This window comes from Vipera berus (assembly GCF_964194415.1).
Source record: "Vipera berus genome assembly, chromosome: 7".
Taxonomy (NCBI): Eukaryota; Metazoa; Chordata; class Lepidosauria; order Squamata; family Viperidae; genus Vipera; species Vipera berus.
Genome location: NC_138209.1, coordinates 69,713,946 through 69,738,774, shown reverse-complemented (window position 1 = coordinate 69,738,774; position 24,829 = coordinate 69,713,946). Strand labels below are relative to the sequence as shown.

The 24,829-nt window shown below is 39.7% G+C and overlaps 1 protein-coding gene across 1 annotated transcript in view; it reads left to right on the top strand.

The window, feature by feature from the left end:
- Positions 1-24,829, top strand: part of KIT (KIT proto-oncogene, receptor tyrosine kinase) — a 135,484-nt gene that overhangs the window by 85,202 nt on the left and 25,453 nt on the right. Inside the window, exons 8-11 of the mRNA XM_081332976.1 lie at positions 1,622-1,736; positions 6,903-7,099; positions 11,878-11,984; positions 12,084-12,210. Of these exons, the coding sequence (XP_081189102.1) occupies positions 1,622-1,736; positions 6,903-7,099; positions 11,878-11,984; positions 12,084-12,210 (546 nt within the window). The remainder of the gene's footprint in view (positions 1-1,621; positions 1,737-6,902; positions 7,100-11,877; positions 11,985-12,083; positions 12,211-24,829) is intronic.

Genomic DNA, 24,829 nt, shown 5'->3' with positions numbered 1-24,829 from the left:
AATATATCAGGGGTCTTCAAACTTGGCCCTTTTATGACTTGTGGACGTCAGCTCCCAGAAGTCCAGACTTCAACTCCCAGGCACTGCCTGGCTGAGGAATTCTGGGAGTTGAAGTCCACAAGTCATAAAAGGGCCAAGTTTGAAGACCCCTGGAATATATATTTGAATATATATTACATGCTGAATAATTGTTATTTTGTTGTTTTCTACCATATCAAAATAACGTATTTAGACAAATCACAATTCAATGTTTCAACAATTTATGTATAATCTGTATAGAATCATATTATTTGATCTTTCTGTTCATACAACGCCAGATCAAAAGCCAGGATCTCGTGAGTTTAACTCCAAAATCCAGTAGGAACACTTCTTCCTGGAATCTTTCAAGAAGTTATTCATGGGGATCAATTTGGGTTTTTATCTAAGAGATAGTTAAAGAATAAAGTTAGAACTGTGTTGATATTTTGGAATGTTTGGAACAACATAATGAAGAACAAGCTGCATTGATGTTTTTTTTAAAGATGCAATTTGACAATTTGAACTGGACTTTCCTGTTTACCGTTTTGGATGACGTGAATTTTGGAGAATTTTAAAATGGGTAAAATTGATTTACATTTCACAGAAATATAATGTAATAAATAACTGTTAGTGGAGATCTAACAAAATCATGTGAAAAATAAAAAAAGGCACAAGACAAGCCTGCCCATTATCCCTTCTGTTTATTTTGCTTCTTGAAATGCTGAATGGAGACATAAAATGGGACGAAAGGATTGGGAGAGTAAAGATTTAAAAACAGATTTATACCATATTTTCTGGCGTATAAGACGACTGGGCGTATAAGACGACCCCCTACATTTCCTGTTAAATTATAGGGTTTGGGCTATACTTGCCGTATAAGACTACCCCTCTTCCAACGCACACCAAATAAAAATTAAACAACATCAGATTTGATTTTAATATGGTAACTTTAATTCAAATGCTTATGACATGCAGGTACTTGGTAGGAAAACTGTCACTTATAAACATAAGGCTGTTTGTCATCAAACATGTAAACATAAAACAGTGCAAGTGGATTAAACTTTTCCTAATTCACTCTAAAGCTTTCCCTGCGCAGACCAAATGGGAGATCGCTCCAGGTTTTCCAGCCAGCCGGCCCAATTCCTGAGTCAAATGTGTCCTTAGAGCTAAGCTGCTGTTCTGGCTGCTGCATTCCCCACCTGGCTTTCAAGTTGGGATAGACTGCAGCTGCTCTTCAACTTTAGAAGGAAAGACGCCCAGACCCCAGCCTGTAAAAAAATCACAGACTGCAGCTTCTTCTCCAATTGGTCCCGCTTTCCCTGCGCAGACCAAATGGGAGATCCGCTCCAGGTTTTCCAGCCAGCCCTGTCCCTAAAGTTTCAGCACCCGGCGTATAAGACGACCCCTGACTTTTGAGAAGATTTTCTTTAGTTAAAAAGTCGTCTTATATGCCAGAAAATATGGTAAATGGAGAGCTTTTGCAGGTACAGAGAACGGTGTAGTTTTAATAGAATTGTGCTGAAATGTGAGCAAAGTAGAAGGGAGGTCTCATAAACTGTCCTCTTTTCTTTCTTTTTTAATTATTGCATTATTCATCCTCTAGCCAAACCGGAGATTGTCACTTCGGAAAGACTTAGCAATGGCATGCTACTCTGTGTGGCAACTGGATATCCTGCTCCTACTATAAACTGGTATGTTTGCCCAGCCACTGAGCAAAGGTAAGAGATCCTACACATTTATTTATTTATTTATTTATTTATTTATTTATTTATTTATTCATTCATTCATTCATTCATTCATTCATTCATTCATTCAATTTAGGACTCAGGGTGGTTAACAAGGTTTTTAAAACAATACAACAAATTACAAAACTTAAAATCAATTAAAAAGATTATATTGACCTTGAAATAAAACCCCAGTTAAAATACAATTAAATCCCAATTAATATTCTCAGTCCAGGCCAGAGAGCTCAAAGAGCCAGGTCTTCAGGTCCCGGCAGAATGAGCGAAGGTCAGGGGCAGTCCTAAGCTCCACAGGCAGCTGATTCCAAAGGGCAGGCGCACCCACAGAGAAGGCCCTCCCCCTGGGTATTGTCCGCCGGCAATCTTTTACCAGCGGTACCCTGAGAAGACCCTCCCTGTGGGAGCGCACAGGACGAAGGGAGCTTGATGCCGGCATGGATTCAATGTAAAGAATAAAAAATCAATACAATACAATCAATTCAATGTACAGAATAAAAAATCAATACAATCAACTCTCAAATGTGTGTGTGGGGGGGTTTCATGACTTGAACCTCACGAGAAAGTAAATTTCTTGGGGGCTTCCATTGGAAGTGAGTTGTGGGGATGGAGAAGGAAGGGTCTTGACCTACCCTTCCCCACAGCACATTCCATTCCCGTAGAAATAATTTCCCCCCATATGGGATGAAAGAAACATGTTTAGCAGATAGGAAAAGGGACTGAACTTCTGTTCACTAATCTTGTTCGATAACTATACCTACTTGGAAAGAAGAATCTTATAGGACCTTTTTAATGTGCCTTGCATTCATGGGAATTGGAGACACATGACCACGATCAATAAAAACAATTTAATGCAGTAGTAACCATAGCAACAGCACTTAGACTTACATACCGCTTCACAGTGCTTTACAGCCCTCTCTGAGCAGTTTACAGAGTCAGCCTCTTGCCCCCAACAATCTGGGTCTTCATTTTACCGACCTCGGAAGGATGGAAGGCTGAGTCAACCTTGAGCCGGTCAGGATCGAACTTCTGACAGTGAGCAGTGAGTTAGCCTGCACTACTGCATTCTAACCACTGCGCCAGTAGGGCTCTTGTGGTGGAGGGGTTCTGTTTGTGTTTACACCTTCATTAGATGTGTGTATAGTGCAGGTAGTCCTCGACCTTGAGACTATTTTTTAATGATAGTTCAGAGTTACGGCAGCACTCTGAAAAATGTGATTTACGAGCTATCCTCAAAACGGGAACCGTCGTACCATGGGGTCACATGATTGCAGTTTGAGCACTTGGCACTAGTCCTTATTTACAACGATTGCAGCATCCTATTCATACATTGTGGCCACGAGGTGATTTTCTATCTTCTCAGCAGTCTTAGGACAAGCAAAGTCAATGGGGGAAGCCAGCTTTGCTTAACAATTGCAGTGATTGCTTAACAATTGTGGCCAAAAAAATGTCATAAAATGAAGCTCAACTCACCTAACAACAAAATTTTGGGCTTAATTGTGGTCATAGGTGAAAGACCACCTGTACAGATTCTAATTTCTTTTGCCTTTAAGCAGACAAATAGGAGATCACTTAGTTTCAGTCAGGGGCGTATTAGAATTCTAACGGCTGAGATACGCTCTTGATGTAACACCAATATTCGGCAGTGTTTCTGTGGTTTGCTTCTTTTTTTTTGATTTGCTTCTTGTTTCTTGAAGGTGTCATTTTAATTTATCACTAAACAGTAAGGGCCAAAGGAGATATCACACAGTTTATAACCATTTACAGTTGGGATGTTCTTGGCCCTAATTATTTAACTCTGTAAAATGACAATTACGAAATAGCTTTTCTCTGGCTGTTATCTCTCAGCTTTGTTTATAGCAATAGTACTTAGACTTACGTACCGCTTCGTAGTGCTTTAAAGCAGGGGTCCCCAATCCCCAAGCTACGGCTCGTGCCAGGCCACAGCCCATTCACAACCAGGCTAAGGAAGTGGTGGGCAAGCCTGGGCCCACATAGCTGCATTTATGAAAGTGGCACATGCACACAGGCACAAAACCACCCCCTCTCACCTCTCTTGCCATCGCCATCTCCACCAGTCTGTCGAGCGAGAAAGGTTGGGAAATGCTGCTTTACAAGCGGTTTACAGAGTCGGCATATTGCCCCCAACAGTCTGGGACTGGGTCCTCATTTTATCAACCTCAGAAAGATGGAAGGCTGAGTCAACCTTGAGCCACTCAGGATTGAGCTTCTGGCAGTCAGCAGAGTTAGCCTGCAATACTGCATTCTAACCACTGCGCCACCAAGGCTTAGTTTTTGTTTATTCCCTACCTTTATTACTTTTGTAAATAACTCCAGGTACCAAACATACTCCTATTTTCTCTACAACAAGAACCCTATGAGGTAGATTGGGCTGAGACAGAATGGCCCAAAGTCACCAGCCGGCTTTAGAACTAGAACTCACAGTCTCCTGGTTTCTAAGCTGGTGCCTCAACCACTAGATCAAACTGCAAGAATCATGTAACATCTAATGTACCACAATTTTAGACAATACAGGGAAATTAGATTTCCATCTACACACAGTAGATTATATAGCAAATGTGACTTGTAAGGTTGGAAGAAAAAAAAGAGTTAACTACAAAGTAATTGTCCATGTTTCTAACAAGATTGCACGTATTTTGATTGCAGGTAATTCATTTGCAAGTGGGAATACAAATACTTGCTATTTTGATGATGTTTTGAACACTATTGCTAATTTATAGTGTTTTTCCTATCCAAAACATTTTTCAGAAGTTATTTTAATGAAGGAAGGCCTTTTTTATTAATAGCGGCAATCATGACATCTCAAGTTAATCATAAAACATCTCTGGTTGTGATATTGGCAGTATATAATGAGAGTACCTTAAAGACTCTTCTGTGCCTGCATCACTGTTTGGTTTGGTGATAGCAGAGCCTCAGATAGAAGGTCCATGCAGAGAGTGGTAGGGACAGCTGAGAAGATTATAGAAAGCCCGCTTCCCCTTATTCAGGATACTGCCTACAAGCGCTTATATGTGCTTAGAGCTCGGAGCCTTGTTACAGACCCCACACACCCACTTCGCGGTCTGTTTTTGTTGCTCCCCTCTGGGAGAAGGTTTCGAAGTATTTATAGCAGAACTACTAGATTCTGTAACAGCTTTGTCCTTATGCCATTCGTCTTGTAAACTCACAAGATTCATTTATCTCGTCATGCAAATGTATACATCCAAACGAGACTGTGTTATTTCTCTGGATCATATATGTGTGTGTATGTGGGTATGTTTATTATTGTTGTTGTTGTTGTTGTTGTCATTATGCAGTGTATATTGGAGGTGGTTACCCTTTGAGAGCTGTATGCAAAAAAATCTCATTTTAATGTATTAATGTAGATTAATAAAGTTTATTCTGTTCTATTCTATTCTATTCTGTTCTGTTCTGTTCTATTCTATTCTATTCTATTCTATTCTATTCTATTCTATTCTATTCTATTCTATTCTATTCTATTCTATTCTATTCTATTCTATTCTATATTCCACTATTCTATTCTATTCTATTCTATTCTATTCTATTCTATTCTATTCTATTCTATTCTATTCTATTCTATTCTATTCTATTCTATTCTATTCTATTCTATTCTATTCTTCATTCCATTATTCTATTCTATTCTATTCCATTCCATTCCATTCCACTCCACTCCACTCCACTGCACTTTGACCAAAATTCTATTTATATCAGAAAAAATCAGTTTTTAAGAACCTAATTCTTTTCTTAATAATTGTAACAGTTATACAACTGTGATCTCTTGTCAGATTGTTGCCTAATGCTAGGTCTTCTGCCTTTTAGCCCCACAATAGATTTTGCTGATGCACACTGATGTTTGCAGTTCAGAACACAGAGGTTGTGTTCTGAACTCCCACCAACGTGCCATAAGTAATTAGTGAGAAGTATTGGACTTTTTCTTTATATTTTGAAAATTAATGAAAAGAAATTAGGTTCACCAGAAATAAATGAAAAATTAGCAGCTTTGTTCCCTTTCAAAGTATACCGAGTTGGATCCAGATTTAATTATACTTAGTGCAAACTCTGTGAAATTAATCAGATTTAAGATTGCCACGATTAACATAAGACTGTTTCAGTGAATCTGAATTAAAAGTAGCCAAATCTCCAGTGGCTGCATTAGGATAAGCATTAAATTAGAATCCCCAAGAATTTCCAAGCAAGAATATTGATGTATCCTAACCATGTCACTTTCCTTCTCTTGTCAGCAAGAATGCCTGCATAACTGGGATGAGAAAAGGCTTGATATAAATGCCAAATTATAACCCTTGGGGTACCTGTCCATTAGTTTTTCTTTTCTTGTTTTTCATCCAGATGATTTGTTTCGCACACACACCCCCCCAGGTGTCCAGATTCACCAAATCTTTCTCCAGCGAACGTAGAAACCAAATATAAAGATTTAACATTTTCTTCCTTTTGGAAAGATAATTGCAGAAAGTACTATTCAAATTCAAATCAGTTGTATTACAGCCATATGGCCAGAAAGAGTAAAATATCCAATTATAGGCTTCTTGCATACGTACCTGTATAAAAATGCCCTGAGCATGATCCAATGACAAATAAGAACCCATATAATTAATTTTAAAACAAAAAATATTAGAAAGATCTAAAAATAACATTTATGTTTCCGACCAACCCCCAATGCTGCTGCGCAGAATCTAGCCACCTGCGCCGTAATTACAGCCTGTTCGTCCTTAAAGCAGGCACTGGAGATAAGCCGTGTCGGAACGGCCAGGATACCTATCAATTATTGGAAGGATTTTTTTTTTCCAAATATCTCTCTAGAAAAAGAGCATCGAAGGAGTTTTTGTCCAACTGTCTCTACCTTTCCTGAGCCCCAGCAGCAGAGTCTTTCAGCCAATGGCATCTTTTTATACTTGCCATACAGAACGGCCAATGGAAGCAGATGGCACCATGTGAGCAAAAATGTTTGCTGACTCCAACTGGCTTAAGATAAATATCAACACATCTAATAGAATCTGGAGCCAGAAACAGCAGAGCTATCCCCAAGTCTGCTTGCCTGCCTCTCGAGGTACACTAGTTTTTCTTTCCTTGTTTTTCATCCAGATGGTTGGTTGTTGTTTTTTCCAGGTGTCCGGATTCACCAAACATCTCTGCAGGGAATGTGAAAACCAAATATAAAGAAGATCCAACGTTTTCTTCCTTTGGAAAGATAATTGTGGAGAGTACGATTGATATCAGCATGTTCAAGAACAACAGCACAGTCACCTGTGAGGCTTCCAATACCATTGATAGACGTTCAGCTTTCTTTAACTTTGCCATTAAAGGTAATTTTGCGAGTTGTTTCTGAAACCGGATACAGTATTTATTCTTGCAAGCTTTGGGAAACAAGGAAGAGTAGCCTGAACTTAAATCACCAAGTTCCTTCATGACGCTGATAACCAAATGCACGTATTTTGGTCACAACTTATTCCATAATACTTGTGGTTTTTTTGGCATTTTATATTGAGTATTCTAAGAAACGTAAATATATTTTTACCTTTTTCTACCGAATGAGATGAAAAGCAGTATTTCAATGCTTAAATCAAAACATCCCCCCAAAATTCTTTTTTTTTAATTTATAGGAATATTATTTTGATGATGAGATAGTGGTCAAAAGTAGGTATGTCTGCATTCACGGCTAATTCTCAACTTATGACTGTTGGGACTTCAGGTTACTTGTGACCTGTCATCAAAGTTAGGTTGTGTAATTGCATTTTGGGTGCTTGGCAACCTTTTCCAATGCTCTGCGGTCACGTAATCATGTTTTGCAAATATTTTTCGCTGTTTTCTGGCAAAACAAAAATGCCCTTTGGATAAGCTGGTTTCAGGGACCACATGATTTGATTAACAGCCACGTGATTTACTTAATGACCATCATAAAGTAGTTGTAACTTCGAGTCTGGTCACATAGTAACTTGACCTATGACCAGAATAACTTACAACTAAAATTTCAGGCTCTGATGTGGTCACCTGAATAGATCACACTGAAAGCTTATTGCTTTAAGATTGAATTGAAGTGGAAGTCACATGGTCTGGGGACAAAAATTAAAATAAAAACTGGCAAAGGCAGGATGAAGCCGGAGGCTTACATCTCTGGCGGCAGTCTAACCAAAGAATTTAAGGTGACAATGTTAGGAGATTGTCAACTTAAAATACCTCCTCTTCAATGCCAGGTTGTTTCCTAGTAAAACTTTGGTTAAAGGTAAAGGTTCCCCTGCACATGCGTGCTAGTCATTTCCGACTCTAGGGGCCGGTGCTCATCTCCGTTTCAAAGCCGAAGAGCCAGCACTTGTCCGAGGACGTCTCCGTGGTCATGTGGCTGGCTTGACTAGACGCCAAAGGCGCACGGAACGCTGTTACTTTCCCACCGTAGTGGTCCCTATTTTTCTACTTGCATTTTTTACGTGCTTTCGAACTGCTAGGTTGGCAGAAGCTGGGACGAGTAACAGGCGCTCACTCTGTTATGCGGCACTCGGGATTCGACCCGCCAAACTGCCGACCTTCTGATTGACAAGCTCAGCATCCTAACCCACTGAGCTACCACGTCCCTTAAAACTTTAGTTACTAAGGATTTAATTCTGAAACAAAGCATTGACCTGGTGTATATAACAGACACCTGGCTGCCCAAAGGAAAAAAGAACATCTCTGCCAGCTCTGGGCCATTCTTTAAAGCAGCCACCTAAGCTATGGTCTAGGGCAGTGCTTCTCAACTTCAGCAACTTTTAAGTGGTGTGGATTTTAACTCCCAGAATTCCTCAGCCAGCATTACAGGAGTTGAAGTCTACACATCTTAAAAAGTTTTCAAAACTGCAATCCGTAAGTTCTGAGCCAGTGTAGAAACATTGCTACTATAGCATTCATACCACTGCCTGACACCCTCTCTTCTGTAATTAGCCAGATGATCTTAGGCGTGGAATTGGATTACCTTAAGCCTTTTGCCCTAGAGGTTTTACAAGCAGGGCTAACTAAAGAGAACATATCCATTGTGCCAAGCAAAGTCCTGTCCTAACTAGTATCTGGCTTCACAGATACATCAGGGCACAGCATTTTGTTCGAGTGGAACTTGTGGTCTGAAGTTGGAGGAACTCCATTCCAGTCATGAAAACTTCTGATCAGTTTTTTGATCTCCTGGAAAGATGGAGTAAATGGTTAAAATGGATTGACGCCGGATCTGAGTGCTTTCTTAATTACGTTTAAGGATTTTCCCACTTTGGCAGTACTGTCAATGCCTTGGAGGATTTTGGAATAGAGAACCTGATATTATCATCGTAACACTTAAGTACCTTCCTGCCTGAGGTCAAGCAGCCCCTTGGTTTACTTGGTAGCTGAGAGTAAAGCAAATTGGATGCCAGTTGAAACTCTTAAGGATGGATCAGTTCACACAGGACTTGGACTCATCTGAAATCCTGCTCTATAGCAGTGGAGGCAGTGAAGAGTGGGTTCACTGTGCCTCCATTGTGTCTGCACAAAACAGGGAAGCCTTGGTTTTGCACACTGCGGAATTAGTAGGACGTTGTGTGGAGAGGAGGCAGAAGAGTGAGCGATTTCCATCATTCATTGTGGACAGTGTCAGTTGGATCTTTTCTCAATTTAGATTTTGTCAGAAGGGCAGGAAGATGAAAATTTTGGCACATCTGCTCATCCTGTTATTTTTGAATCTTTTTTATCAGTCAATCTCAAAGTTACGAACAGGGATGTAGACAGATGAAGAGTAGCAGATGCTTATTCGACTTTTGCTTCTTCTGGCTAATTAAATAAACCTTCAGGGCATGCAGCTATGATTAAGAGGAGTGACTAATGTGTCTGTGTTGTAGAAGAGGAGTTACAAGATTATTGGAAAACAAAAGCCCTTCCTGGAGAAATTTTGTACAGCTGTAGGCAATCTCAAATACTGTACTCCATTTCTAGAAGATGTAATGGCTGCTCCAGATGCATTCTAATATTGATTAATAATAATGGAGCCGTATTAGAGTTCTCTTGAATCTCTACTGTTGATACTATCAACCATGGTAGTCTGTCGACCACTTGATAGGATTGGGTCTTGGGGACATTATTTCATCTTGATTCCAGTTGTTCCTGTTGGACCATATCTACATGATTCTGAGGAGACTACGGTCCAGTACCTGGCCTGTTGCCATATAGTAATCGATAAAGTTCAGTCTTGAATCTTATACTAGTCAACATGTAATTAAAGCCATTGGTGAATTCTTCCCAAAATGAGATTAGAAGGCCTATTGAGGGAATTGTTTTTGGCAAATAAGAAACTCAAGAGGATTGGAGTTCAGTTTCTTTTCAAAAACAAACTGACTCACAGTGTAGAAGGGCTCCATTTTCAGTTATCCAAACATTGACAGGTAGCAGTTGTGACAAGGAGCTTTTTCTGACAGTTATGGGTAGTCATATTCCAACCCTTCCTGAGCTGGTTGGATTTGGCAGTGAATATTCACACCTCCGTTACTTCTAGAATACAATCTGATTTAGATGGAGCTTGAAAGTATCTGGTGCAATTAATGCAAAGTATGGCAGTTAAATTGCAAATTAATGTACAACACAAGGGTCATATAGTGCATATATTAAAACTGCACTGGCTTCCCTGGAATCATGTAAGATGCTGGTATTGACCATTAAAGCCTTAAATGCTTTGAAATCTGATGATTTAAGACAGTGGTTCCCAATCGGGAGTGCGAGACGATATTCCAGGGGGTGCGAAAACTTGGGTGTAGAAGTTTCAAAATGATGGTGTATATGCATAATTTGTTATTTTGAACTTTTGTAAGGGGTGCGAGTATATCAAAAGCGTTCTAGGGATGCGGGTGTAGAAAAGGTTGGGCAGCGCTGATTTAAGAGATGGCTTCACCTAGTAATAGGGGACATGGTGGCACAGAGGCTTAATGACACTGGATGTGCTAAGCAATTACCAGCGCTCTGGTGGTTTGAGTCCAGCTCTGCAGGACAGGGTGAGCTCCTGTCTCTTGTCCCTAGCTCCTGCCCACTTAGCAGTTCAAAAGCATTTTTTGCGAGTAGATGGATAGATACCGCCATTTCGGTGGTGGGAAACTGCTGGCTGCATTCTGTGTGGGAACTGGATCCCGTGCTGGATCTTTCCAGATGCGATTGGTGGAGGAGCGGTAGGGGAAAGTCCCGGATGAGCTGACACTACAAGCCAGCTGGTGTGAAGCTAGTTTACCATCTTGTGGTGCACCGGTGCAACAAATGGCCTAGAGACTGTCGGCTGCCAGCATTTCTAATGTGTGCATAACATTGGAACTTCCTGGCCTTGTATGCCATACGCTAAATAAATAAAATAAATAATAACCTAATAATTATTCTATCCAAATGTTAAAACCTGAAGGAGAGTCCTCTTTGAAGATACCCTTCAAAAGGCTCTTCTTTCTGGATAGTGGAGATAACCTTTCCTGTCTTACCTCCAGACTATAGAATAGTGTTTGTCAACCTCAGCAGTGTTAAGATGCATTGACTTCAACTTCCAGAATTTATATACTGGCTGGGGAGTTGAAGTCAATGGATATTAAAAATGCTGAAGTTGAGAAACCCTGCTACGGAATCCTTCAATACGTGTGTTTGACATCTGCTGCTGCAATAGTAATAGGACTTAGACTTGTATACCACTTCACAGTGCTTTTCAGACCGCCCTAAATGGTTTACAGAATCAGCATATTGCCCCCAACAATCTGGATCCTCATTTTACCCAACTCGGAAGGATTGAAGGCTGAGTCAGCCTTGAGCCAGTGAGAATCAAACTCCTGGCAGTCGGCAGAATTAGCCTGAATTACTGCAACTCTAACCACTGCGCCCACACAAATCTTCAACATTTGTAAATCTTAAAGGCCATCTTTCTCACCAGTCTCTTAAAGCATTTGAATATCAATTTTAGTGTAGAATTAATTAATATCACTAATTTTCATGTTCCGCTTTTGTTTTTTTTAAAGTTTGCCAGCTGCCTTGTAGGCTTGCCAGCATGAAAGCAATTTATAAACAACTGTATAAAAATCAAAAATCAAATTGCTAACAAGTTTTCATATTTTTACATGTGTCTCTCCAGAACAAGAAAATAGTCGCAGCCTTTTCACTCCATTGTTAATTGGCTTTGGTGTAGCAGCAGGACTGATGTGTGTTATAGTCATAATCCTTGTTTATAAATATCTCCAGGTAAGAATTGTTTGTAATTTTGTCTTGTCAGAATGCCAATTTTTTGCTGCCACTGCATTACCAGTTTTAGTATTTAAAAAATTTATGTCTGTATTCCAGAAACCTAAATATGAGGTACAGTGGAAAGTGGTTGATGAAATTAATGGAAACAACTATATCTACATAGATCCAACACAGCTTCCATATGACGAGAAATGGGAATTTCCAAGAAACTGCCTCTGTTTGGGTTAGTTTGCAGATATTTAATCTTCCTGGCAATCGAGCAATGCTTTTAGTACCCTTACATCAGTGATGACATAGTTTAAAAATATTTTCTTTTCCTAGTCTTTATTTTTTATTGTTTTGATTTACGAGTTCATTCCAGAGAAGGGATCCATCCTATGGTATCTCAGTATAAAGGCAGGATCAAGGGGCTAGTGTCAGGGAAATAAAGTAATACTTCCCTATCAGAGGGCGATGAACCGTGGTTCATACGACACATGGTAAACATCAGATAAAAAGAAAATCGAGGCATATTCTACTGTATATAAAACTTTAATTGGAAAACAAAAGAAAACTCCTAGCTGACTACATCCTCCCATCAGACAGAATACAAAGAGAAGAAAAAAAAGTAAAGTGAGAAAACTTTTGTAGACATGCGCACTGAACAGCTGTGCTAGGCATGAAACCATAACATGGCTGGACATGTGACAATCACCTTGGTTACATTGATAAGATTACTATGCAGCTGGCAGAGAAACAAAGGGAGACGTGCGGAGCTGACAAATACTTTAAAAAAACACGCAGTGACATCCCCTTCTTTGTCAGTAACGCAGATCTCAGTTAAGACACATCTTCTTGCACACATACTCGTGCTGAGCTGTAGGAAGTGGTTTGTTCAGCATATCAGCAATCTGATCCTGTGTAAGCACATACTGTAATTTAACAAAACCTTGTTTAACCACTTGTCTTATATTTTGATAACGGATGTCAATGTGTCTAGACCTAGAACCTGTAAAGTGATTCTCAAATATATAAACCACGGATTCGTTGTCTTCCATCACAGTGATCAGTCGAATCGGGTGTGTCCAGATATCTGTGACTAAAGCATCAAACCACGTTAGAGAATTACATACATCTGAAACAAGCATATGCAGCTTCAGTATAAGAACAAGAAACAAAATTCTGTTTACACACATGCCAGTAAACAGGACATCCATTTAAAAACAGCATATAACCTGAAGTACTTTTACGTGATTTCTTATCACTCGCCCAATCAGAATCTGCATAACAACATAACTCTGCATAGTCAGTATGTGTCGGTTCTAATAATAACTTCATGTTTTTAGCTCCAGTGAAACTGACCTTGACTCAGAGGCTGGATTCTCTTCTCCAAGATGTGTAGCAGATGCGAGGGGAGTCTGTAAACTTGAAGGGAGATATCTCTGTGAAGTAACTGACTCCTCCGCAACGGGATGATAACGGGCCGCCTTCTTCCTTTTCTTTGGCATATTGCAGCAATTAATGACAGTGTTCCTCAGTCGCCGGACTAATTAGCTGGCTTAATTGCCTATACGTTTATTGGGCAATAAATCTTGAAAATAAAAACAAACCATCCTCTGCTACCAATGTCAGGGAAATAAAGTAATACTTCCCTATCAGAGGGCGATGAACCGTGGTTCACACGACACATGGTAAACATCAGATAAAAAGAAACAAAACCGAGGCATATTCTACTGTATATAAAACTTTAATTGGAAAGCAAAGGAAAACTCCTAGCTGACTACATCCTCCCATCAGACAGAATACAAAGAGAAGAAAAAAAAGTAAAGTGAGAAAACTTTTGTAGACATGTGCACTGAACAGCAGTGCTAGGCATGAAACCATAACACGGCTGGACATGTGACAATCACCTTGGTTACATTGATAAGATTACTATGCAGCTGACAAAGAAACAAAGTGAGACGTGTGGAGCTGACAGACACTTAAAAAAAATGCAGTGACAGCTAGGACCATGGTGGTGAACCTATGACACGCGTGGCACGCAGAGCCCTCTCTGTGGGCACGCGCGCCATTGCCCCAGTCCTAGCCCTTCAGCTGGGTTTTATAAAGCCTTTTCGCTTTAGGCCTCTGCTGCCGTGTGCAAAACAAACAAACAAAAGGTTAATCAATCAAGTTCAACTTCTCGCTGGAAAAAAAATCTTGCAAAGTTGGAATTGATTGATTGAACTTTTTAGTCCCACCCAGTCTGCCATTACCACCGCAGTCATGCCCACTCAATGGGCCACACCCACCCAATGGGCCACATCCACCCAATTGGCCACACCCACCCGGCACCCGATGATACATCAGTGGGTTTTGGGTTGCAGTTTGGGCACTCAGTCTCTAAAAGGTTTGCCATCACTGGGCTAGGATCAAGGGCATCATTGGGCCAATACCATGCCAGCACCTTTCTGTGGGTGCACCTTGGATGTTGTATGCTTATTGTATGAAATCAACAGAGGTGATATAGCGACGCTGTCATTCTGATGGAAGCAGTGGAGTCTGGTACTATTGCCCCTATCACAGTAGCTTGCAAGAGACAATTCTATTACAATAAGGAGTCATGTTTTTCCCCAGAGTCATGTGGCTATTGTATCGAGGCCTCCAGTGTAGCTCTATGATCCTGGAAAAAGACCCAGCTTAATTCACAGGTCCAGGATTCAAGAGATGAAACCTTCAGTGAAAAATAAAGGACTTAGAGGAAGATTGCTCTAAACTGGCTACCCTTCTTCCACACCCTTATGGAATAATTTAAATAAAAGGTAAAGGTTCCCCCGCACATGCGTGCTAGTCGTTTCCGACTCTAGGGGCCGGTGCTCATCTCCATTTCAAAGCTGAAGAGCCAGCGTTTGTCCGAGGACGTCTCCGTAGTCATGTGGCCTGCATGACTAGACGCCAAAGGTTCATGGAATGCTGTTACCTTCCCACAGTAGTGGTCCCTATTTTTCTACTTGCATTTTTATGTGCTTTCGAACTGCTAGGTTGGCAGAAGCTGGGACGAGTAACAGGCGCTCACTCTGTTACGCGGCACTCGGGATTTGACCCACCAAACTGCTGACCTGATCAACAGGCTCAGTGTCCTAACCCACTGAGCCACTGCGTCTCTTTTAAATATTTAAATATGGCCCTATAAATATTCTGGACACTGTCTATATATCCATAGCTAGCTGGAGAATTCTGGGTGTTGAAGTCCACAAGTTTTAAAAGTTGCCAAGGTTGGACACCCTGGCTTTAGATAGTAACTATCAAAGTAGGGCAGATGAATGTATAAATATAGGGAAAGCAGCACAAACACCTGGCTGATTTCTGGATGCCTCTGTCATGGTTCCGACTAATGAGACAGATCAAAGAACGTTCAGGCATTGTTTATTCTAAAAAGGCTATAATAATGAAAACGAAGCATCGGCACTCATGAATGGATGCCAGAATCTGAATTCTCCTGCCCTGAACACATCGTATCAAAACACAATTCCCTCCCTTAATTTACACGTCATAAATCACATTCTCCAATTAGTTTAACATGCAAAACTTCACTTCCTTTCTAACAGCCGGGTTAGCATTCTCCTCTCCCCCTCCACCCCCAGCTTCATTTGATTCAAAGCAAAACAGTTTAAAGGAAAAGGCTGCCTCTTATATTGTCAGGGCAAAAACATCCCATGTTTGCAGCATTGACAGCCTACTCTTTGCGGTAGGGTCACTAACCGGTCACGGTAGGGCTGTATATCTGAGTTGGGAATATCAGTATGACCCTCAATAGCAACAAAGAGGAGAGATTTTGTGTCTTGTATTTGGAGGCTTTCTGCTTCCCGATCATCGTCATAACAGTAATCATAATATTAATAGATGTTATGCATGGTAAACTAATAGAAATAGTAGCAGAAAGGAAGGGGAGGCATTGCTACTCCTCCTGTTTTCTCCTTTTCTATGACTGCTTGCAAGCCAGTTGTAACTTCAGCAGCAGTACCATGCACCCAAACAAGAACTCTTAGAACCCTGGGGTGGAGGTTGTCCCGAGGGATCACTACCGGCCACTGTGGTCCTGCTAATGAAAGAATGAGGAGAGTGGATAAACCAGGGGTAGGCAACCCTTGGCTCTTTTATGACTGGTGGACTTCAACTCCCAGAATTCTTGGCTCAGCTTGGAAACCTCTCCCTTTCCCCTCACCATGGCTGGCTCAGGAATTCTGGGAGTTGAAATCCATGAGTCATAAAAGAGCCAAGGTTGCCTACCCCTGGGATACTCCAACTGCTTCTGAGCTGCCAAAAACAATTCCATTGATTTCTGGCTCTTTTCTAGTACAGATATGGTGGGGACCCCATTTGGGTGATTTGCTTTGGAATCCAGAGAGCTCTCCGATTGCTTTTGGATCACCCCATATTATAGGTGGTTAATTTTATTTTATTTTTTCCCCGTTTTATCCTTTTTTACTAGCTCATAATATAAAATGCTAGAATACAAAAGCAAATTATAGGAAAAATAGGGGAGGGAGAAAGGAGGAGAAAAGTGTAGAAAGGAAGGGGGAAAGAAATTAAAAAGCATGGACTTCCGACTTCCTTTTTTTAGTGCAGTAGAATAAGATAATGACCTCAAACCTCAACTTTTTACTTTTATTTATATAATCTTTTTTATTCATTTTTGCCATACAATAATAATTTTTCAACCAACGTGCTGAGTTTACACGCTAATACATATTTAATTCCTAATCCTTTCTTCTTTCCTCCGGCCAATGGGAAAATAAATCCCAAATTTGATAATAGTCCGTTTCTTCTTTTTTCTTTCCATCTCATAGTCAATCTGCCCATCTCTGCGCATTCTAGTATTTTTATTATTATTTCTTCATCTGATGGTATTCCTTCGTTTTTCCAGTGTTGTGCAAATATAATTCTTGCTACTGTTGTGACATGCATGGTCAAGTATAAGCTTTGTTTATTAGTCTTTTTTGGCATTATACCTAATAATAAAAAAGTTCAGGTTTAAAATCAACATATTCTCCTAAACATCTTTTCTAGCCAAGTATGTATCTTTTTTCAATAATTCTTTATCACATGTCCACCAAACATGGTAATACGTGCCTGACTTTTGTTTACATTTCCAACATCTATCTGACATATTTTTAAACATTTTTGCTAATCTTGCTGGTGGCAAGTGCCATCTATAAAACATTTTATATAAGTTTTCTTTATAGGAAATTGACATTGTCAATTTATAGTTTCTTTCCCATAAATTTTGCCATTTTTCTAATTCTATATTATAACCAATTTTTTTGCCCATCTTATCATTGTTTCTTTGACTTGTTCACTTTCCATTTCTAAAGAATAAACAATTATACATTTTCTTAATTAATTTTTCATCTGAAGTCAACAATATCTTATCAAACACAGTTTGTTCCTTATAAAATCCATACATGTTAACATCTCTATCATATCTAGTTTGCATTTGTAAATGTGTCCACCATGTTAGGTTGATACCCTGATTTTCCATTTCTTGTTTAGATTTTAAATTTCCTTCAGAGTTTAGAATATATGTCCAGATTTTTTCCAAAGTCCACTAAATTTGGGTGTACAAATACTTCCATTGTTGACAACCACCCTGGAATTTTTAAATATATTTTACTTTTTATTTTCCCCCATGTTGTTAACAATGCATTTCTTATATAATGATTTTGGAAATATTTATGAACTCTATTTTTCCCATACCATAAGAAAGTGTGCCATCCCAATTGTAAATCATGCCCCTCCAGATATAACAACCTTTTGTTTTTAAGAATTATCCATTCCTTTTACCCAGTGCTTTTTTTGTAAAACAAAAAGGTGCCGGAACTCACACATTTCATACAACCCGCCTTGCCTATCCTACAAGGTTCCATCCAAAAAAGGTGCCGGAACTCCGTTCTGAGCGTTCTATGAGAAAAAAAGCCCTGCCTTTACCCATGTTAATACAGATTCTTGATAATATAGAACCCACTCCGGTAGGCCAAATCCTCCATTTTCCTTGGTATCATGTAGCAATTTCTACTTAATTCTATCTTTCTTTCCTTGCCAAATAAATTTCAAAATTAATGAATTCAAATCTTCAAAAAGATTTCTCCAATTTTATAGGTATTATTTGAAATAGAAATAAAATTTTTGGTAGTAAATTCATTTTTATGGTGGCAATTCTTCCTAATATTGACAATTGTAATTTTTTCCATTTTTCCAAATCCAGTTTTATTTGAGTCAATAATTTTGTGTAGTTATCTTCTTTTATCGTTGAACATCTTGCCGTTAACTGTATCCCCAGATATTTAACCTTTTTAATTATCTGCAATTCTGTCTTTTCTGATATTTGGGGTTTTTTGCTTATCTGCAAGGTTTTTAACTATTAGTTTTTTCTCTATTTATTTTCAGTCCTGCCATTTCTCCATACTGTTCTATTTTTCCCAATAGTTTAGGAATCATCTCCAAAGGTTCTTCTAAAATCATCACCAAATCATCAGCAAATGCTTGTAATTTATATGTTTCACCTTTTATTTCTAATCCTTTAATTTCTATGTCTTGTTTAATGTTTCTATTTAAAACTTCCAAAGTGAAAATAAATAACAATGGAGATAGTCGGCATCCTTGCCTTGTGCCTTTCCCTATCAAAGTTCTCCGTATAGTCTCCATTCACAATCACGTTCATTGTTTGTTTATTGTATATAGTTTTTATCATATTTATAAAATTCTGTCCAAAGTCCATTATTTGTAATTGTTGAATCATAAATTGCCAGGAAACATTATCGAATGCCTTTTGGGCATTCCGAAATACTAGCGCCATTTGTTTTCCTAGATGCAATTCATAGTATTCTAATACATCCATTATCACTCTTAAATTGTTTTTAATTTGTCTCTGGTTAAAAAAAAACACCATTCTGATCTGAATGTAAGTATCATTTAAGTATCGTTTCAGTCTCTCTGCCATTATTGAAGTAAAGATTTTATAATCCACATTCAGTAACGATATCGGTCTGTAATTCTTTATCTGTGTCAAATCTGCATCTTCTTTTGGTATAAAGTGATATTTGCTTCTATCCACGTGTTTGGAAGTTTAGCCTCCAACAAGAGTTCATTACAAACATCTTTCAACAGTTCACTTAGTCTATCTTTAGGGTTTTATATAACTCCGCCGGTAGTCCATCCAGCCCCGGTGTTCTTTCATTTTTTTGTCTTCTTATGGCCTCTGTTATTTCCATATTTGTTGTTTTTTCCTCTAACATAATCTTATAAGTTTCTGGAATTTTTGGAAGGTTATTTCTTTCAAAATATTGAATCATCATTCTCTCTCTTGGGATCTCTCTTCTATATCATAAAGTTTCTTGTAGTATTCTTTAATTATCTTTTTTATTTCTTCATTTTTAAATTGTTGTTGTTGTTAGTTGTGAAGTCGTGTCCGACCCATCGCGACCCTATGGACAATGTTCCTCCAGGCTTTCCTGTCCTCTACCATCTTCTGGAGTCCATTTAGGCTCACGCCTACTGCTTCAGTGACTCCATCCAGCCACCTCATTCTCTGTCGTCCCCTTCTTCTATTGCCCTCAATCTTTCCCAGCATTAGACTCTTCTCCAGCGAGTCCTTCCTTCTCATTAGGTGGCCAAAGTATTTGAGTTTTAGCTTCAGGATCTGGCCTTCTAAAGAGCAGTCAGGGTTGATCTCTTCTAGGACTGACCGGTTTGATCGCCTTGCAGTCCAAGGGACTCGCAGGAGTCTTCTCCAACACCAGAGTTCAAAGGCCTCAATTCTTTTGCGCTCAGCCTTTCTTACGGTCCAACTTTCACTGCCATACATTGCAACTAGGAAGACCATAGCCTTGACTATACGCACTTTTGTTGACAGGGTGATGTCTCTGCTTTTTAGTGTGCTGTCTAGATTTGCCATGGCTTTCCTCCCGAGGAGCAAGCGTCTTTTAATTTCTTGACTACAGTCCCCATCTGCAGTGATCTTGGAGCCCAGGAAAATAAAATCTGTCACTACCTCCATTTCTTCCCCATCTATTTGCCAGGAATTGAGAGGGCCGGATGCCATGATCTTGGTTTTCTTAATGTTTAGTTTCAACCCAACTTTTGCACTCTCCTTCTTCACTCGCAACAAGAGACTCTTCAGTTCCTCTTCACTTTCTGCCATTAGAGTGGTATCATCTGCATATCTTAGGTTGTTGATATTTCTTCCAGCAATCTTAATTCCAACTTTTGACTCCTCTAGCCCTGCCTTTCTCATGATGTGCTCTGCATATAAGTTAAATAGGCAGGGCGACAGTATACAGCCTTGCCGGACACCTTTCCCAATTTGGAACCAATCAGTGGTTCCGTCCAGTTCTCACTGTTGCTTCTTGGCCCGCATATAGGTTTCTCAAGAGACAAATAAGATGTTCTGGTACTCCCATCTCTTTAAGAACTTGCCACAGTTTGTTGTGATCCACACAATCAAAGGCTTTAGCATAGTCAATGAAGCAGAAGTAGATGTTTTTCTGGAACTCTCTAGCTTTCTCCATGATCCAGCGTATGTTGGCTATTTGATCTCTAGTTCCTCTGCCTCTTCGAAATCCTGCCTGTACTTCTGGTAGTTCTCGATCCACATACTGCTGGAGTCTAGCTTGTAGGATTTTAAGCATAACTTTACTAGCATGAGAAATGAGTGCAATGGTGTGATAGTTTGAACATTCTTTGGCACTGCCTTTCTTTGGAATTGGAATGTAAACTGATCTTTTCCAATCCTGTGGCCACTGTTGAGTTTTCCAAATTTGCTGTCAAATTGAGTGTAGCACTTTTACTGCATTGTCTTTTAAGATTTTGAATAGCTCAGCTGGAATACTGTCACCTCCACTAGCTTTGTTGTTGCTCAGCTTTTCTAAAGCCCACTTCACTTCACATTCTAGGATGTCTGGCTCGAGGTCAGTGACCACCTCATTGTGATTATCAGGGACGTTAAGCTCATTCTTGTATAGTTCTTCTGTTTAATTTTGCCATCTCTTCTTAATCTCTTCTGCCTCTGTTAGGTCCCTGCCATTTTGGTCCTTTATCATGCCCATTTTTGCATTGAACGTTCCCTTCATCTCTCCAATTTTCTTGAAAAGATCTCTGGTCCTCCCTATTCTATTGTTTTCTTCTATTTCTTTGCACTGTTCATTTAAGAAGGCATTCTTATCTCTTCTAGCTATTCTCTGGAATTCTGCATTCAATTGGGCGTATCTTTCTTTTTCTCCCTTGCCTTTCGCTTCCCTCCTTTCCTCAGCTATTTGCAAAGCTTCCCCAGACAGCCATTTTGCTTTCTTCCATTTCTTTTTCTTTGGGATGGTTTTGGTTGCTACCTCTTGTACAATGTTGCGAACCTCTGTCCATAGTTCTTCAGGCACCCTGTCTATCAGATCTAATTCCTTAAATCTATTTGTCACCTCTACTGTATATTCAACGGGGATATGATTTAATTCATACCTGACTGGCCTGGTGCTTTTCCCTACTTTCTTCAGTTTAAGCCTAAACTTTGCAACAAGAAGCTCATGGTCTGAGCCACAGTCAGCTCCTGGTCTTGTTTTTACTGACTGTATAGAGCTTCTCCATCTTTGGCTGCAGAGCATATAGTCAATCTGATTTCTGTGTTGACCGTCTGGTGATGTCCATGTGTAGAGCCGTCTCTTGGGTTGTTGGAAAAGAGTGTTTGCTATGACCATCGTATTCTCTTGACAAAATTCTATCAGCCTGTGCCCTGCTTCATTTTGTACTCCAAGGCCAAACTTGCCTGTTATTCCGGTTACCTTTTGGCTTCCTACTTTAGCATTCCAATCCCCCATGATGATAAGGACATCATTTTTTGGTGTTAGTTCTATAAGGTGCTGTAGGGCTTCATAGAACCGGTCAATTTCATCCTCTTCAGCACCGGTGGTTGGGGCATAGACTTGGACTACTGTGATATTGAATGGTTTGCCTTGGATTCGAACTGAGATCATTCTGTCATTTTGAGGATTGTATCCCAGTATTGCTTTTCCTACTCTTTTATTGACTATGAAGGCTACTCCATTTCTTCTGAGGGATTCTTGCCCACAGTAGTATACCTGATGGTCATCTGAATTAAATTCACCCATTCCTGTCCATTTTAGTTCGCTGATACCTAAGATGTCGATGTTCAGTCTTGTCATCTCTTGTTTGACCACGTCCAGCTTGCCTTGATTCATGGATCTTACATTCCAGGTTCCTATGGAGAAAAAATCTTTACAGCATCGGACTTTCCTTTCACCACCAGACATATCCACAGCTGAGCGTCCTTTCGGCTTTGGCCCAGTCGCTTCATTCTTTCTGGCGCTACTAGTACTAGCCCTCTGCTCTTCCCCAGTAGCATATTGGACGCCTTCCGACCTGAGGGGCTCATCTTCCAGCGTCATATCGTTTTGCCTTTTGGTACTGTCCATAGGGTTTTCATGGCAAAGATACTGGAGTGGGTTGCCATTTCCTTCTCCAGTGGATCACGTTTTGTCAGAACTCTCTGCTATGACCTGTCCGTCTTGGGTGGCCCTGCACGGCATAGCTCATAGCTTCATTGAATTACGCAAGCCCCTTCGCCACGACAAGGCAGTAATCCATGAAGGGGTTTTAAATTGTAGACCACCTTTTTCATCTAGTAATTTGTTTATCATTTTCTTCTCCTCCTGTTTTTTTAAGTTTATAAGCTAACCATCTTCCTGGTTTATTTGCATTTTCAGAAAAGTTTTGTTTTGCTCTTTTTATTTGCTGTGCCAGTTTTTCTGAGTCCAACAAATTTAATTTATGTTTTATTATTTCCTTTTCAAGGTCTTCTTTTGCAGATTCATTTGCAATTCTAATTCTAATTTCCAAATTTCTCTTTTAAAAGTACATACTGCTGTCTTTTCTGTTTATTTTTCTTTGCCATGTAAGTTATAGCTATACCTCTAAAATATGCTTTAGCTGTGTCCCATACATTTTGTAGTGTTGTATCATCTTTTTTATTTTCTTTAAAGAAAAACTCCATTTCTTTTGTTGCTAGTTCTATAAATTCTCTTTCTTTTAATATAGATTGGTTCAAAGTCCATCTTAATTTTTTTATTGTTTGGTTCTATCTCAATTTCTTGTATATTCATCCTCAATTCAGGTGTCATTCAAATCATATAGATTCTAGACTAGGACTTTTGACTATTTAAATAAAATGTATATTGTAATTTTCTAGGATTAATTTCCCTCCAAACATCTTGTACTCTAAACTCTTCTATCATATTAAAAAAAAGTCTTAGATAGTTTTTTCCCCCTGTTTTACTGCTTTTATAGTCTTATTGTCCCATCCACCATCGCATTAAAGTCTCCTCCTAAACAAATGTTTTGGTACACCAATTCTGTTATTTTTCTATGAAGATTTTGATAGAATTATTCCTGGTTGTTATTTGGTGCATATACAGTATTACTCTAACAATATTTGTTTTTGATGTAAATATATTTCTACCATCACAATTCTTCCTTCTTCATCTGAATAAATCATTTTAGAATCTATTGTCTCTTTAATATATACCGCAATGCCTCTTTTCTTTTGTTGCGCTGATGCATGATAAAGTTTCCCAATTTTGGGGTATTCCAACAGCTTATAATATTGTTTTTTTTTACATGTGTCTCTTGCAAGCAAATTATATTTATATTTAATTTCTGTAGTTTGCTAAAGATTTTGCTTCTTTTTGATGGGGAGTTTAATCCGTTTATGTTCATTCCAAAAATTCCATTTTCTGTAAATTAAATAGTCTTTCTTTGAATCAATCTGAGTTCAGTTTTAAAAGATCTTTTGTATTCCTTAAAAAGCCTTCCCCCTTGTAGTTGCTCGCCGCCTTTGACTTTCTCCTCTAGTCATCGGGGGGGGGGGGGGTTCAATGTTTTTAATTGTAATTCCAAAAGGAAAAAGAAAAAAGAACTGGCTCACCCAGTTTCAGCAGGCTGTTGACAGTCAGCTGTTTGGCGGAGCGCCACGGCTCCTCGCTTTTCTTCCGGCTGGTGACGACGTGGGCTGCCTGGGCGAACCTGGCAACCTTTCCTCCGTCCTTTCAGAGGGTTTCTTCATTCCACTCGGACCGATTGCCATCTGGTCCGGACTCCTGAAACATCCCTCTTACTTCGTTGCCCCTCCAAGGCAACTTTCCGACCCCTTAGGGACACTGGGCAGAACAAAATCAGGCTGGGAAGCTGGAGCCCTGGCTTCCTCCACCCGTCTTGTCGCGCACCAAACCGGAAGTTCAAACCTCAACTTTTTACTTTTATATAACAGTATAAACTAGGCCAGGGCTTTTCAACCTTTTCACCCATTGTACCACTTTTAGGATATGGCAACATCCAAGTACCACCAGTTGCTTAGCAAGGTGTCAAAAACTTGATGACCAAAACAAAAAAAAGGAAAAAAGTGTTGAAGTACAGGTAGTCCTCGACTTTCAACAGTTCGCTTAGTGACTGTTCGAAGTTACAATGGCACTGAAAAAAGTGCCCCCCAAGCCATTGGCAGCGGGGGTGGGCTGTGTGTGTTTTGTTTTCTATTCCCCCCCCTGTCTGCTGGGTGGTTGCATCAGGTTTTGGTCACTTCACATGACCCTGGGACACTGTGACCGTCATAAATATGAATCAGTTGCTAAGCATCTGAATGTAAATCACAAGACCCTGGAGATGCTGCAACATTCCAGCTGATCGGTGCTTCTTCTGGGCTCAGCAGAAGCACCAGGATCAGCGCTGAGCTCCAGCTGGAGCCTGGTGCTGATCCTGGCGTTTCCACTGAGCCCTCACAGCCCTGCAGCTCCAGCCATCTCTCAGGCTTGTGCAGTGCTGCCACCGGT